This window comes from Asterias rubens, chromosome 1, assembly GCF_902459465.1.
Source record: "Asterias rubens chromosome 1, eAstRub1.3, whole genome shotgun sequence".
NCBI classification, from domain to species: domain Eukaryota; kingdom Metazoa; phylum Echinodermata; class Asteroidea; order Forcipulatida; family Asteriidae; genus Asterias; species Asterias rubens.
In genome coordinates this window covers 2,300,106-2,316,428 of record NC_047062.1, presented here as the reverse complement: position 1 = coordinate 2,316,428, position 16,323 = coordinate 2,300,106, and the positions used below count along the sequence as shown (strand labels likewise).

Here is a 16,323-nt window from a genome sequence, read left to right as displayed (position 1 = left end):
TAAAAAATATTTTGAATAAAATGAAGGCAACTGCTAGCTATACAGTCATACATAGAGTCTCAAAGAACACTTGTAGTCACTGCAGATGTTTCTTCCATGTATGGCTTCACCGGGAAACCCCATACTTTCTCGTTTGCCGTGAAAACAGGAAAAACTCAAAACAAATGGGGCCAGTTTGAAGTCATCGAAGATCGGTGTGTAGACTGTAGTGTGAACATTTCAATGTCCATCAAGTTTTAATATATGTTTGCATACTTCATATTAACAAAAGAAGGTAATTAGGGCATCGGTTGATATAAGGCATCATTATTTTTTTTCCCAATTCAAGAAAAAGGCATAATAGCATGAAAACTGGTAAGGGGAGGATATAGTGTTTTTAATGTGTGCTGTGTCAGTGTGTCCCACAAACCATTGTGTCCGACCCAATGTGTCCGTAGAACCATTGTGTCCGCCCTTATGTGTCCTACAAACTATTGTGTCTGCCCCATTGTGTCTTACAAACCATTGTGTCCGCCCCATTATGTCCTTAAACCAATGTGTGTGCCCCGTCTTGTCCGAAGCATTGTTTTCGCCAAAGTATGTCTGATGAAACATGTTTGACACACGTTGTTTTATAAGTAAGTCAACGCCGTTTTGATTTCTTTGAGATAAGTCAATGTTTATTCTGGGCCCCCAAACTTGACCAGTGTTTTGCTAACACTAACAGTATTTTTAAAAACATGTGGCTGTGCTGAACATTAACCGAGTTGAATATGTTTAATGTACAAATTTTGAATAATTAATGTTAATTGCTTAGAAAGCGCTCTATTTTCCCTAGATGATGCCGAGGGAGAACAGACCGCTCTGGGGATCGCCAAGGGACTCGTAATTTGAGCAACAGCACGAGTAAAAGAAGTATTTTTTTAAATTAACCTCCTTACGATACATTGCCAGACGTGGTACCGATAAAAAAAGCTTTCGTTGCCGCAGGTAAATATTACTGTGGGTATTTGGCATTAATTTGTCGCTACGGATTTATTTTGTCATGTCCTCGCGGCTTTGTATAAAAAGTCATAACATTCAATTTGTGAAAGGTTTAGATGAATAATCTAATGGGAAAATAATATAATAAAATAATATCGAAGTCTTATAGCACACGTATCTACCAAACAAGGTACCCAAGGCGCCTAGTATATACAAACTGTCAGAAAGATAGGTTATTGCAGTGATGGATTCTGAGACCCAATTATGTAGCACTTATAAGGGTTTACAGGGTGCTACGGCGCATGAAGCAGCCACAACCAGGAACACCGGGGCGAACCCCTTCTCTTTTCAATAAGTGCACTGGGTTATTTTACATGCGTTACACAACACATGGGACCAACGGCTTTACGTCCCATCCGAAGGACGAAGCAATGGTAAAGTGTCTTGCTTAAGGACACAAGTGTCACGGCTGGGGATTCGAACCCACACTCTGCTGATCAGAAACACCAGAGTTTGAATTCGGTACTCTCAACCGCTCGGCCACGACACGAAACTAGCCGTGGCTAGATAGGGATAATCATAAGAACTTGGTTTGAAACAATTGAATGCAAGTTGTAGTATAATTTGGAATGGCAAGATGCTATAAAAACTTCTATAACATACATCAAATTGAAACTGAATTAAGCCCTTGCCACTCCACGTATACATCAAAAATTGCGACATAACAGCAGCTTTTACAAAGCAGGTAACATTATGTGATAGGGAAACAAAAACAAAAACAGTTTCTTTTAGCCACATGTTTAAAAAAAATACTATTAGCAAAACACTGGTCAAGTCTTTTGGGGATTTTGGGGCCCATAAAAAAATATTGACTAATCTCAAAGAAATCCAATCGGCGTTGACTAACTTAAACAACAACGTGTGTCGAACATGTTTCATCAGACATAACCTGGCGAAATTCGGACACAACGAGGCGGACACATTGGTTTTATAGGACATAATGGGGCGGACACAATGGTTTGTAGGACATAGTGGGTCGGACACAATGGTTTGTAGGACACAATAGGTCGGACCCAATGCGGACACAATGGGGCGGACACAATGGTTTGTAGGACACTATGGGGCGGACACAATGGTTCTACGGACACAATGGGGCGGACACAATGGTTTGTAGGACACTATGGGGCGGACACAATGGTTCTACGGACACAATGGGGCGGACACAATGGTTTGTAGGACACAATGGGGCGGACACAATGGCATGTAGGACACAATGGGTCGGACACAATGGTTTGTAGGACACAATGGGTCGGACACAATGGTTTGTAGGACATAATGGGTCGGACAATGGTTTGTAGGACACAATGGGTCGGACACAATGGTTCTACGGACACAATGGGGCGGACACATTAGTTAAAAAATGATGTCGGACTTAATCGTCACCGTCGGACACAATCGTGCGTAACAGACATTTAAGAACATCATCCCGAACCTTCAATGCGTGAGACTTGGTAGGTCTGGGCATGGACCATTTTTATGGATGAGTGTCCCCACATTATGTGACCCTACATGTACTTGAAATATTAAAGCTCAGTCACAAGAAAAAGTCTGGGGAAAAGTTGGTCTCACAAGATCAGAACTAGATGTAATTATATAGGATTTGAGGCATTGCATGGTGAGGTAACAAACTTGCCAGGTAGAGTTGTTCTTAGTGAACTGTCTTGCTTTATTCTACTGCCGCGGAGTAGATAATCGGAGGTTCGGGAGACTTCTCAGTTCTGAAAAGAACTGTCCTGCTTTTTAACTATTACCAGGGCGGATGGTATAGAAAATAGACTTGACTACTACTTTGGCTTATAGGATCGTAATTAACTGTACTGCCGCGGAGTCAGCTCTGAATTTGTCTCAAGAAAGTTTCGACTAGCTTGCTCTAGTCATAGCACCACAAGGGAAACTGACTGGGAAAATGTTACTTTAATTTAGGGGGCTGAAAAATTGACAAGAGCGGGGGTTGAACCTGTGACCTTCAGATTAATCTCTCCGCGCTTCAACAACATAACAGAGAATGAGGTTATCAGCAAAAATAATACCATAAATAACGAGCACATCAATTGATTGAAAAGCAAAAATGAACTACCAATATAATGCAAAATATGGACAAACACAAAACACACTGAAAATCTCCGCTTTTGATGTACATTTCGGAAGCAAAACTGCTTACAACTTTTTATTACTGACATCCATTACGCACAACTGTTGCTCATTCTTCTTGTCTATTTAATTCTTTACTATATTTGACAGCACATAAGGTAGAATGTCCAGTCAGAATCTTAAAGGAAAATGGGATGACAACATTTGTTTTTAAATCAGACATGAATGTTATACCTTTTATTATTTCCAACTCAATGGTGCATGGGGATCCCTGAAGTCACTACCCCTTAAAGCCTTGTTCATACTAAATTTGAATATGAATGCAAATTTTATGTCACAGTTCTGTTTTCATTCGCAGGAACATTCAAATTAGTTGTTGCGAAATTTGTGACGTCAAAATTTGCATCACATTCGCCTGAAGTATGAACTGGGCGCTACTCATTCCAATGTACAATAAAATAATATAATCACCCTAGGTAAAGGGCAACCTCGATCCACTTTCTCAAAAATTTCTCAGCACAACAAATTCTTATCTCTGATTCACTTCAGAAGAGGTTTCTTAAATAATTAGCTATTATTATATACTGCACCAATACAAATCTTTTTTGCTGCCTATACTTCAATACTTCTGTATCAAACGGAATTCAACTAAATTGTAAACATCTGTGAAAATACACATAGTGTTATAAATAACATTCCTTTTTTTCTTTGATCTTACATAGCTACAAAAATAACATGTTGCTTTAAAGGATTAATATAACATGTTTATTTTTTCACTTAGACCCTTGTAACGACACTACTTTGTACAAACCAAAAATCGTAGAGCACCACAAGGCGAAAAATGGGCAACTAAAGCTTTATCTGTTGTTAGAACTCCAACATGGTATGCAAAACTTTTGTTATTGCATTGATAGCAATTGGTCATTGACTGCACCGATCTATTGTTTCATCATAAGAGTTGCTTACTAAAATGGCGTCCAGTGCATCCATTTCAGCCCAAACTCCCCATTTTCGGTGCTATAAGATATAATGGTACAAACACATCAAGCTCAATGCTTAATCTAAAAAAAACCTCAAATTCTTTAAATTCTTCAATTCTATTTAAAGCCCAGTTCATACATCCTGCGATACGAATGTTGATGTCACACATTTGCAACAAATAATTCGCAGCAGTTGAGTTGTGGGCAACTCTCTTGCGAATACCGCTGGGAAAACAGAGTTGTGACGTCAAATTCGAGTCAAATTCGCATTGCATTAGCATTCGCAGGAAGTAAGCACCAGGCTTAATATAGACCATGATCTCTGTACGTGCACCTCTCTGCTAGATACTGCCAGGGGATGAACCCTGTACACCCGCTGCAGAGAGCGTGTCTCCCTAGAACATTGACACAATTCAAACCAAGAGTTAAGGAGGTGATTGGCCTGCACCTCAACAGAATATTTGTCATTTTTAAGGGTATAGACATATACATTTCGGCACAGTCCTTTCATCACCATTTCTATTTTTTGTGGAAGTCACTGTTATAAACTTTAGATTTTTTGAGAAAGGGGGGGTGGAAGTCACTGTTATAAACTTTAGATTTTTTGAGAAAGAAGTGGGTTTCACCAAGGACAAACAGCTATTTTGTTACCAATATTGTAGCAGATGTGAAGCATGACAATACTGTCTCTAAGCGTCATGCCAAACAGTCTGAAAATCTCTACCTACTTCGTATACCTCCGAATCCATCCCTCTTTTTTGCTTGAAGCTGATTGATTTGGTACTGCAATTACCAAACCACGCACACTTGGCATGGGGGCAAGAAAACCAATCTTATCCCAGTCCAACACTATGCGATCCTGAGTTACCATATACTTAGAAGACTGACTGATTGCGGGGGGTTCCAGGTCACAGCACTTCTATTAATCACTTGTACAAAAAATGCTCCCCCCTTGAACATGTCAGAAATCCCTTCGAGCAGTTGATAAGAAATATACAAATAAACGGCAGCAGAAATTCAAACAACTTTTGTACCTGTATACAAATAATTATCTGTACAAGAGTCCCTATAAAATACTACTTCACAAAAGTTTCTATGTTAGTAAGTTCATAATAATCAAACAAGTTAACCCTTCATACTTCCTATACATCCTATACATATCGCTGCGATTGGAGGCTTGTGACGTCAAATTCGCTTCGCATTCGCAGGAAGTATGAACCGGGCTTTAAGCTAATGATCAACCGATCAAGTTTGAAAAAGGTTTAACGTCCAGGGTTGAACCTTGTGTCTGTCATGAGTTGATTATTAACTACAAAGTCAGTTATCAAATATGTCTCTAGTCTCGCCGGAAAATGCTGGGGCAACATTCGATGATATTTGACAAAATGTGAAAAGTCCTGAAAGTGGCTTAAGGGTCAAAGTTTCCCCTTATTCTAGATCCACAAACTATCAGATGTTAAAACTCAGAAGGTTCTCAGATTTGGTGCCATCACCAGAAACACAAAACTACAGGTTCATACACAACCTTGACTTTCTCCTTTGGTGACTGACTAACCTCTTTCAAGAAAATTTGAGGGCTAAAGCTTTTAAGAAAATCATGAAATCATGAAAAAAAAAACTGTGAAATCACTCGCCTGAAGAAAAGAGGTTAAACAAAAAATATATTGCCTAGCAAGGCAATTTACTGAAGAGGACATGCATACTTTACTTAACTAAGGAAACCATGCTTGAATAAATCGTTGAAATAACTGCACTATGCTAATAAAAAAGAGAACATTTGCAATCTTTTTGGTAAGTTATTGGGTCACACTCGACGGATCTGCTGCACACCAACAGTTTTCTCTATTTCTGGCTCAAAAGCTGACATACGCTTGTGTGTAATTTTGGCTCTCCCCCCAAAAATCACCAGTTTGGACAACAAACAGATCAGAATAACTTCAGGCTTTGAAGAATATATGTAAAAACACAGTCCACTTATGAAACTTTGACCTCATAAAAAAAAATAGTTGAATGGACATTCCTATGGGTTTCTGGTAATCGGTGGAGACAGTTTGTGTGGAGTTGGTTTGGCCTTACAGTGGAACTACGTCACACTTAAAAACAGGATAAGACCAAAGTCACACTTCACACAAGAGCAATATGCAAAGTGAACTCTTTTGATGCAAACATGCATTATGCGCGCATTGCAACTAGCCAAATTAAAACTGTTTTTAACAACTCGTATAAAGTATGAACCAAGCTTTAAAGAAGCACAAAGCAATTATATTTTCTCTGGGAAGGCTTTGGGAAGGTGCTTGGCAGTCAATTTGCTGACTGGAAATGGATCTGACGAATGCCCTGGTTCTACAGGAGCGTCTCAAACGTCTTGCACAATCTAGGAGCCAAAGAACGTTCATGTAGGCATACGCCTACAATACAGTGTACCGCCACAGAGTTCTTCTAAACAGCAACCTTGTGCCTAACTACAGGAACGTACATGGTTGAGTGAATAACTTTTATGCATGTCAGAATTTTGAAAGCTTCAATGGAAAGCTACAGCATCCTACAAACCGGTCTATTGACCCCTTGCCACACCTACACACGCGGCGACTGATGCCGCGCTCACCATTTTGGTGGTCAATAGGTTTACGTGTAAATGCCGCGTCGCCTTAAATGCACACTTCACTGAATAACTCACAGTGACATTGACCACCGAAATGGCGTATCCAAGATTATTCTGATGGAGACATCAGGTAAATTGGGTCAATATGCACTTTAACGTATACACGTACTTAACCAATCAAATTACAACAGTCCTACAATTCTGACTTTCAAGATGATCCCTACATTTGGGCTCATTTACGAACCAAGGCTTAAAATGCCGGCTGAGATAAACTAAGGAGGGGGGGGGGGTTATCACCCCACCCCTTCATCGCTACGACCCTGAGCATAAAAGGAACTGTCATCAAGCAGTGTTGTCAAACTGAGCCTCATATCTTTCTTGGAGTTAGACTATTACAGATTTTGCCAATCAATGGTCAGAAGAGTAATATTTGCCTCCAGTCTGTGGGCAACCTGTGATGGAATACTGTGTGATAACCACGTCTCATGTAGATGACTGTAATGCTCATGACTCAAATGAAGCGGGTTGCCACGTCTGCAGAGAGAAAGAAGGAATATGTGTGAGATATTGCCCAACTCGACCAACTCAAGCCTAGTTGTTAGTCTAGTTGGTGAGACACCAGAATTTCTAAGGTTGTGGGTTTGAATCGTGGGTTTTGAGTAATATGCCTGTGATTTTGTTTTTACAGAACTGGGGAAAGTACTGAGTAACAATGCCAACACTCATCAGGGTAAAAACCAAAATTATTATTCTTTTTCCCGCCGCAAATTTAACAGTATGATATCACTAGAAACAACATTTAAAAACTACATGCAATTGGCATTCTCTGGATGTGTTTTCATAATTTGTACCTGAGATTTAAATCTGGCTCCCCGTACTCATCAAGATAAGGAGTCTGGTGGACGCAGCCTTTGTTCTTGGCTGACATCATCAGCAACTGACACTCTCTCACTCTGCAGTCAAATAAAATAATGTGATACACAAAAAAAGATTATTCCAGGAAAAGAAAAGAAAAAAGCAGATATTGCCAACCAAAATGACCTGTGGAACAAATGCAAAAAGTGGTATTGGCTCTAGTTTTTCACCTTAGTAGAGGCATTACAAAATGTTTTCAAAAAACCTTTGCCGAAAGCCTACCAGGGTAAAAATGTTGGTCCAATACAACTTTTTGCCCCAAAAATATGTTTATGTTTCTATTTCTGTGATGATGAGACTCCCATGGTGCATAATTTGACTCATGGATCATGAACAACACCAACCCAATAAACCAATGGCAAGCACCAATTGATACATATTAATCTTTGACCATGAACAAAGGCTGTTTTCTGAAGTGGGAATACAATATAGCAAAATTTGCAAAGTTCAAGAGTAGTATTTGCAACTTTACATGGTGGACACTCTAGCAACAGTTTTGGCTACACCATGTGATTATCTCTGATCGAGTAGTGTTGGTTCTGGGAAGAACCAGTGGTTTGACCTCTCATTGTTTTGATCCGTTCCACTGATCTTGAAGATGATCAGAGCATACTAATCAAAACATATCCTGATATGTGGTTACATGTCTCGTAATTAAATAAAATTTAAACAAAGGTTTCAATGATAAAAAGGAGGCATCCTAAACTTTAATCGATAGAAAAGACTAATTTCAGATACAATTTTTTGCTAAGAAATTTATTCATAAGGTTGCAAGTTTTATCTGAATGTCTGCAAGACAACATTTGACAAGTTCCTGAACACCCACCTGAGGTAGAGACCAATGCCCGCTCCGCAGGTCATTGAGTGAGCAGTACACGCCCCCACTGTCTCACCATCAATTTCAGTTTGGCAGCAGTAACTTTGGGAACACACTACAGCACCACAGATCAGACACAAAGCAGGGGCTCGACTGTCACTCTGTGCTCCACTAGCCTTTGGACACCTAGAGATATTAATAAGGTCGAAAACAGAACAGCGATTGTCATACACGTAGTTACGCATTGGTAAAAATAGTTTGGGGTTTATATTTGAAATGAAAAAGTCACATCCCCTTGAGGTGAAGCTGCCGCTTCCCATGTTGTATTGTAAACTTGGGTGTGATCCCTGGCTAAACGGCAGCTAACGGTTGTCTGGCTTCTGACTGGCATCCCGAACAAAGATATTGAACAAATATGGAGAACCCAAACATAGGGCTAGATATCTCACTTGGTAGAGCTGCGACATGTTAAAGGCAGTGGACACTATTGGTAATTACTCAAAATAATTATTAGCACAAAACCTTCCTTGGTAACGAGTAATGGGGAGAGGTTGATGGTATAAAACCTTGTGAGAAACGGCTCTCTCTGAAGTGCCATAGTTTTCGAGAAAGAAGTAATTTTCCACGAATTTGATTTCAAGACCTCAAGTTTAGAACTTGAGGTCTCGAAATCAACCATCTAAACGCACACAACTTCGTGTGACAAGGGTGTTTTTTCTTTCATTATTATCTTGCAACTTCGAAGACCAATGGAGCTCAAATTTTCACAGGTTTGTTATTTTATGCATATGTTGAGATACACTAACTGTGAAGGCTAGTCTTTGACAGTTACCAATAGTGTCCACTGCCTTTAACAGGAGGTCGCAAGTCATTTTCCCTTGAGGTTTATAATTTGACATTTATACAAAGTTAAAGATTTCAAAACAATACTTCATTTTGTCAATACTTTAAAGACAAAGTATGTCGTTGGTAGCTGAACAAAGTTGTAAACATTAAAGTTCAAATAAATACCTATCTATTGAAGAAACATTTTGGTCTGTAATTCTTTTAAAATTAAGAAAACCACTACATAGTTATCCTCGCAAAACAATTTAACCCCAGTTTCTGCTTTTTCACACAGGTTGGTTTTATGGCGTGCTTGATGAAAACTACAGGACTGGATAAATGTACTCTTCCAAAACACAATGAAGTATTTCCCATTTAAAGCCATTGGACACTTTCGGTACAGAAAAAAAATTGAAAGTTCACAGATTTACAAATAACTTACAGGGTTTACAGAAGGTAATGGTGAAAGACTTATCTTGAAATATTATTCCATGAAATGCTTTACTTTTTGAGAAAACATTAAAACAATTATCAATTGTCGATAACGCGAATTACAAATTTATTTTAAAACCCATGTCATCACATGGCGAAACGCCCGGAAACAATGGTGGGTTTTCCCGTTATTTTCTCCCGACTCCGATGACCGTCTGAGCCTAAAATTTCTACAAAACTTTTTTTAGGATTTGCTTCACAGTTTGATTATAAAAAAATACTTTGTTCGGAAAGTGTATTTTTCAGTGGGAAAACTTTAAAAACTTTGACTTTTTTCAAATGGGTCCAATGTTTTCAGCAATAAGCAGCTTTCAATAAAAGTCATTACATTTTATATCCATGAAATATGGTGTACAAGAAATATTCATCCAATTTTAACCATCACCCTCCACTTTTCCTTTCATCGCTTACCTTCAGATACTTTAAATATAGTGTAGCACGAGTTACCGAAACACACATTTTTAAATTTTACTACAAAATGGTGACACTTTAATTGATGCCAATTAATATCTATCTTCTACCCTTGGTGCCTCAAGTATTTATAAGAAATTGAACTGTCAAGCATTATCTACTACATTTTAATGATCCGTTAAAAACTGTAGCACGAGTTACCGGTGTAGCACGAGTTACCGCAGTTCACTCTCCCCTAAACCAGCAGGAAGATTCAGTTAGTTTTACCAAGTATTACTTGGCAACAACTGAGAGCTCTCTTCTGCATATAATGATATGCATAAATGCAATATTAAAGCCTGGGGTCTATGGTAGGCAGTGGCAGGCAAACTACTAAAGACCTAAACACTGAGATTTGTGATGGTCGATGGTTTGTAAATATTGTGGTTGAATATGAAGCCTTATGAAGGTGTTATAAATTGTTTATTTTTACTTAAAACATTTTTGTTTGATCATTTTACAAGTTGCTGAGGAATTCTATTTAAGAAACTTTTACATTTTGTGAAATAATAGTACTTCGTTAATGGCCGGACAAACTGTAGCACGAGTTACCGTAGCACTCATCATATAATCAATTAGACTTGATTGGTTTTTGTTTTAGGACACGATCAAAATAAAAATGGGTAATTTTTTAGCATGTCCTCTGCTCGTAGCACGAGTTACCGATATTCAGAGCTGTCCCATGCATACAACAATTAATTTTTTTCTCGTCAAATTACTATGAGGATCTAGCCTTGGATGTTGGCTTTCAAAATATAAAACATTAAGAACCAAATCAAATATTGTTTAATAACTGGAGCCTGGATTATGAAAAAGGACACCATAAACTGTAGCACGAGTTACCGTGGAATTGCCCATAAGTTGTGATACACGCAGTGTGGGCCTTGGACAATACTGTTTACCGAAAGTGTCAAAAAGTCAATAGGTCTTACGTGAATAATGAGACATTGTTCATAAGATCACTGTAGTCTTCAGGGAGGTCAATCAACTGGTTAATCTGAATGGGGAATCTGAAAGATCGAAAAGGAAATCACAAGAAAATAAGATCATAACAAAATTAAATTGCAAACCAAATATATACATGAATATAAAATTAGATCACAAAAAAAAGAGTGAGACACAGTTCACCTAAAAAACAGATTCCACAGAAGCTTGCACATTTGCAGACTTGCCAAAAATACACTGTGCATAAAGTATTTTTTTAAAGATATATACATGTAGGGGAAGGGAACAAGAACACCAAGATATATCAACAATTAAAAACGGAGCTCTCCTACTGAGCTCTTTTAAGTAATAGTACACTAAAAGCTATTGAAAAATTATAAAATACCAGTTCAACAAAATATGTCAAAAGAACAAAAAAGAGGGGCATTAACAAAAGTTACCTAAACTATGGAGTTCACACTAAAACCCCATTGCCACCCTTTAAAGACACTGGACACTATCGGTAATTGTCAAAGACCAGTCTTCTCACTTGGTGTATCTCAACAGATCCATAAAATAACAAACCTGTGGAAATTTGACCTCAATTGGTCGTCCAAGTTGCGAGATAATAATAAAAGAAAAACACTATTGTCACCAAAGTTGTGTGCTTTCAGATGCTTGATTTCAAGACCTCAAAATCAACTTCGTGGAAAGTTACTTCTTTCTCGAAAACTATTTTAATTCAGGGGGAGCGGTTTCTCACAATGTTTATACTATCAACAGCTCCCCCTTACTCGTTACCAAAAGGTTTTATGCTAATAACTATTTTGAGTAATTACTAATCGTGTCCACTGCCTTTAAAGGTATAAACAATGATCCTCACTAAAAATACGGTTCCGTTTTCAGTTACAATGGAAATCTTTAAAACGATAAAATGGTTACGTAACAATAACATGTATTTGATACTCCCTTTATAAAAACTAAAAACAAAACTGGTTGTAAACTATTTCAAATCAAATACAAATTGTGTATTACCTTATAATGTTTGCATCAGGGTCATTCAACTGTGACCTCAAGTCTGGGTGCTGACACCACGCCCTGATCAATTCTTGCATAGATGAATCTTGATCATCAGAGACCAGACTAGAAAGGTCAGAGGGCAAAGCCAGGTAGCCACAGAGAGGTTCCACCTCATCCATGCAAAGTCCTAAAACAAAAGATGTATTTGGTAGTGTTGATATAATATAATAATCGTGGCTTTCTTATAAAGCGCTCATATCCTTCACTCAGTGACGCTCAAGGCGCTTAAACACTCAATATTTTCCTGTGAGGTATTGTGGAGTTCTTATTTTTGACGTAGGAGACTAATTCCTTCATGTAGCAACATGTCATGGTTTACAAGGTGCTTAGCAACATGTAATGTATTACAAGGTGCTTAGCAATATGTAATGGTTTACAAAGTGCTTGGCAACATGTACTGGTTTACAAGGTGCTGTGAGGAGTCAAGTGTACAGAGTTGATAGGGTAGATCATTCCATACATGTAGATTTGGTGCACATAAAACAAAGCTTTTATCACCTGATGAAGAATGAGATCTAGGAATGTTCAACAGTAGTATGTTTAAAAAAAATATTATAAAAAACTTACACTAGAAGAAAAAAAAAAAAGAAAAAAAGAAAAAAAGAAAAAAAAAAAAGATATGCTGAGAGATTCGTTTAATTTGCATGAAGGTGGCAGTGGACGATGCTTCAACACGAGGTCTTTTACCTTTCAGCTCCGACGGTGTGGACACTCCAGTGATGAAACGGAAGAAGATTGCTGAACAACGTAGGAAAGGGAGACATGATGTCCTGACATGGTTGAATAATGTCCAGGCATTGGGCTTGACGTCATCAGTAATGCTGTGAAGGACAGATAAGCAAGGAATTGAATTACCTAGCCATCTTAAAAACCCACAGCCGGATATTTTGCTTGGATTTCATTTAGACCGAGATCTGCACTACTGGTTTAACTATGAAAAAGGGATCACATAATACTCAGAGTCAAACAATAGACCGATCCATTAGGCTCCGCCCATGACGCACGTGTGGAGCAAGGACAAGTGGGGCTCTCCAATGCCTTTCTGCACAACTCTGCCGTTTTCATGAAGGGACAATATTGTAAAAAATCAATAAAAAAAATTAGTTTTGATTTTTATTGGTGGTTTCGAATAAATTAAACGGTATCTAACAATTCTCTAATTTATAGACCTAAAAGTCGTCTAGTTTCTTAGATATGCTAAGATGGTGAAAGACAAAAACCTCAAGACCCTGGATTTGCCTTTTCACGAACCAACTTCCTTTTTGTGCGTTAAAGACACGGCTGGCACAGCGCCTAAAACGAGTGCTCCGGCTTTTTGTGGTTTCGCGAAGAGCCAAAACCTGTGACCAACATTGTTTTACGTGCGCGCGCCCCAAACGGCCACAACTTGTTTCTTCGTTTTCTTGAAAAGCCACCTTGTGTATTGCTCTAACGGGTGGAAATTTCCCCTTGCACAGCGCAAAAGTAGGAGATCCGGCTTTTGCGTTTTCACGAACAGCAACACGACGTTTTGTACAGTTTTCACGAAATGGCACTTTTGTTAATTACTCATTAATTAAACCATTATAGACAAAATTGGAAACAGATCTCTACTTTCCTGATATGTAAAAATTTCAAAGATTAAACATCGAAAAGTCTACGAACCAGTGATTTCAAAATTAGCTGAACTTCAAACGCTATTTTCTCCAAACATACATTTTTGGCTACAGGGGACAAATTGTCCCTTTGTGAAAACGGTCACGATTTGCATCGATTAGACTGCAGCAAAAGAGCAAGGCCACTTTTACAACAATAGCTTCTGAACAAAAAAAGGTTTTATTATTTAAATGTTAGGTTACAAAATATGTGAATGACACACTTTTTCCATTAAAAAAAAATATTTGAATGGGTGTGACTGGAACAAAAAAAATCAAGGCCACTGTAAGTTGAGGAGATGCAATGTGCTCTGATATGTGGCCGTCTTACAACACTCACCCTGCTAGTTCCCTGACGGTGATGTATGCTCTAAGCATTGCTTCAGCTTGTTGATTACTAGCTCCATCTTGCTCCATAAAAGACTCCTCATCAACTTCGATCAAAAACACAAAAACGTTGTCATTACAGGCAGCGGACATTATTGGGAATTACTCAAAAATTATCAGCATAAAACCTCATTTGGTAACGAGTAATGGGGATCTGTTGGTAGTATAAAACATTGTGAGAAACGACTCCCTCTGGAGTGACATAGTTTTTGAGAAAGAAGTAACTTTCCACGAATTTGATTTCAAGACCTCAAGTTTAGAACTTGAGGTCTCGACATCAAGCATCTGAAAGCACACAACTTCGTGTGACGAGGGTGTTTTTTTCTTTCATAGTTATTTCGCAATTCCGACGACCAATTGAGCTCAAATTTTCACAGGTTTGTTATTTTATGCATATGTTGAGATACACCAAGTGAGAAGACTGGTCTTTGACAATTACCAATAGTCATTAGTGTCCACTGTCTTTAAATTATCAACATGGAGATATAATTGCACTTTTTTCCTTTTCTTTTTACTCATGTGCTACCAAAGTGATCCTGTCGCACACTGCGCTGCTTGCCTCCACAAGTTGCCTGTAAAAGTTGCCTCATGTGACAACACCCAAACACTCACCATGTGACTGAATCTGAGCTGTGAGTAGTATCTGTATGAGGTGTGCAGTGAAAGTGGCTCTCATTGCATGCTGGCCTTCTATTGGCAGGTTGGTAATGGTAGTCTTAAGTCCAGCCGTTTTATCATTCTTCGGCACGGTGGCGCATGACAAGCAAATACTTGCCTTTGGGATAAACAAAAATAATAAAACATTGGGTTAGCATGAGAGTGAAGTAGTTTCATTTAAGTGGGATTTGAAGATTGATCAAATCCCTGTTTACAGGAAGTTACACCTTAAAGGATTTGGGTACTTTTTGAAACACAACACACAATACAATGTCAACAGATTTACATTACACTTACACGGTTTGAATATAATGATAGTAGAAAATACAATTTTACATGCTAAAATAATTTTCGTCTCATGATCACTGAGATGAAAATTCTTTTCATTAAATTGTTTTACTCATTTCTCAATAACTACAGCACCTCAGCAACTAATATTTTAAGGTACGCTTTCTACTATCATTATATTCAAACCGTGTAAGTTTAATGTAAATCTGTGGACATTGTGTTTTTTGTCTATAAAAAGTACAAAGACCCTTAAAAGGCCCTACGCAGAATCCTTACTGCATGGGTATTTAAGTATTAATGAGCCATTTACATTTTAAAGTTTGAATAATGTCCTTGCTGGTCACAAGTGATCGCTTACAAATTTGGGCGTGGTTGCCAAATATAACAAATATTTTTATCATCCCATGTAACTTATGTTTCAATTTTATTAAAATAAAAAAATAAATCTTTAATTTTACTTAAAGCCATTGGACATTATAAATTTGGGCCTAAATTTGCACAGGTTTGTTATTTTATATACAACTTGTGAAACACAAAGTTTGGGCCTTGGATAATACTGTTTACCGAAAGTGTCCAATGGCTTTAAGAAAAGTTGAATGAAACCTGCAAGAAAACTTACCAGTAGAGAAAACAAATCAAGATCTAAGATACTGGGTCCACTGTGGGTGTGTTCAGCAGACAACACTGAAAGAAGAAAGGAAGTTTTCATTTTCACACACCATCCATATTTCAAAAGAAAACAAGAACAGTTCTGTTTTGTATTATGTTTTTAACAATTTTCTGACTGGGTTAAGTATATATGTGACCCGCTACGTGAAAATGAGTTAGATGTCGCCCAACGCATTATTAAGTTATGGACAGTTTAATGTGTGAAAAAAAAAAGAGGAAAAAAAAGGTTTTTTTTACATTTCTTTAATTACTTTTTTTAGATCTTTATTTGCATGGTCCACCTTGAGAACACTTACCTTTAGGATAAAGCTATGAAAACAATAATTTTGTGATCGTACTAATGTCTTATTTGTATCCTTTCGCGCGCAATGGTAGTTTAAAACATCACTTTACTTGTAACTCCTTTTTCAGAAAAAATTATGTATTTGCTAATTTTAAATGGGAGTAACTCAGCAACGCGACACACCCCAAAGCTTAGAAACATACCAA

The 16,323-nt window shown here is 37.9% G+C and overlaps 1 protein-coding gene across 2 annotated transcripts in view; it reads right to left on the bottom strand.

The window, feature by feature from the left end:
* Positions 1-6,741: 6,741 nt before the first annotated feature.
* LOC117288795 (E3 ubiquitin-protein ligase UBR2-like) overlaps positions 6,742-16,323 on the bottom strand; it is a 51,470-nt gene continuing 41,888 nt past the window's right edge. For both annotated transcript variants that reach the window (XM_033769639.1, XM_033769643.1), the window contains exons 40-48: positions 15,785-15,849; positions 14,833-14,995; positions 14,174-14,267; positions 12,887-13,020; positions 12,155-12,326; positions 11,128-11,205; positions 8,438-8,614; positions 7,548-7,649; positions 6,742-7,230 (exon numbers count right to left, since the gene is read on the bottom strand). In XM_033769639.1, the coding sequence (XP_033625530.1) occupies positions 7,089-7,230; positions 7,548-7,649; positions 8,438-8,614; positions 11,128-11,205; positions 12,155-12,326; positions 12,887-13,020; positions 14,174-14,267; positions 14,833-14,995; positions 15,785-15,849 (1,127 nt within the window). In that variant the 3' untranslated portion in view covers positions 6,742-7,088. The remainder of the gene's footprint in view (positions 7,231-7,547; positions 7,650-8,437; positions 8,615-11,127; positions 11,206-12,154; positions 12,327-12,886; positions 13,021-14,173; positions 14,268-14,832; positions 14,996-15,784; positions 15,850-16,323) is intronic.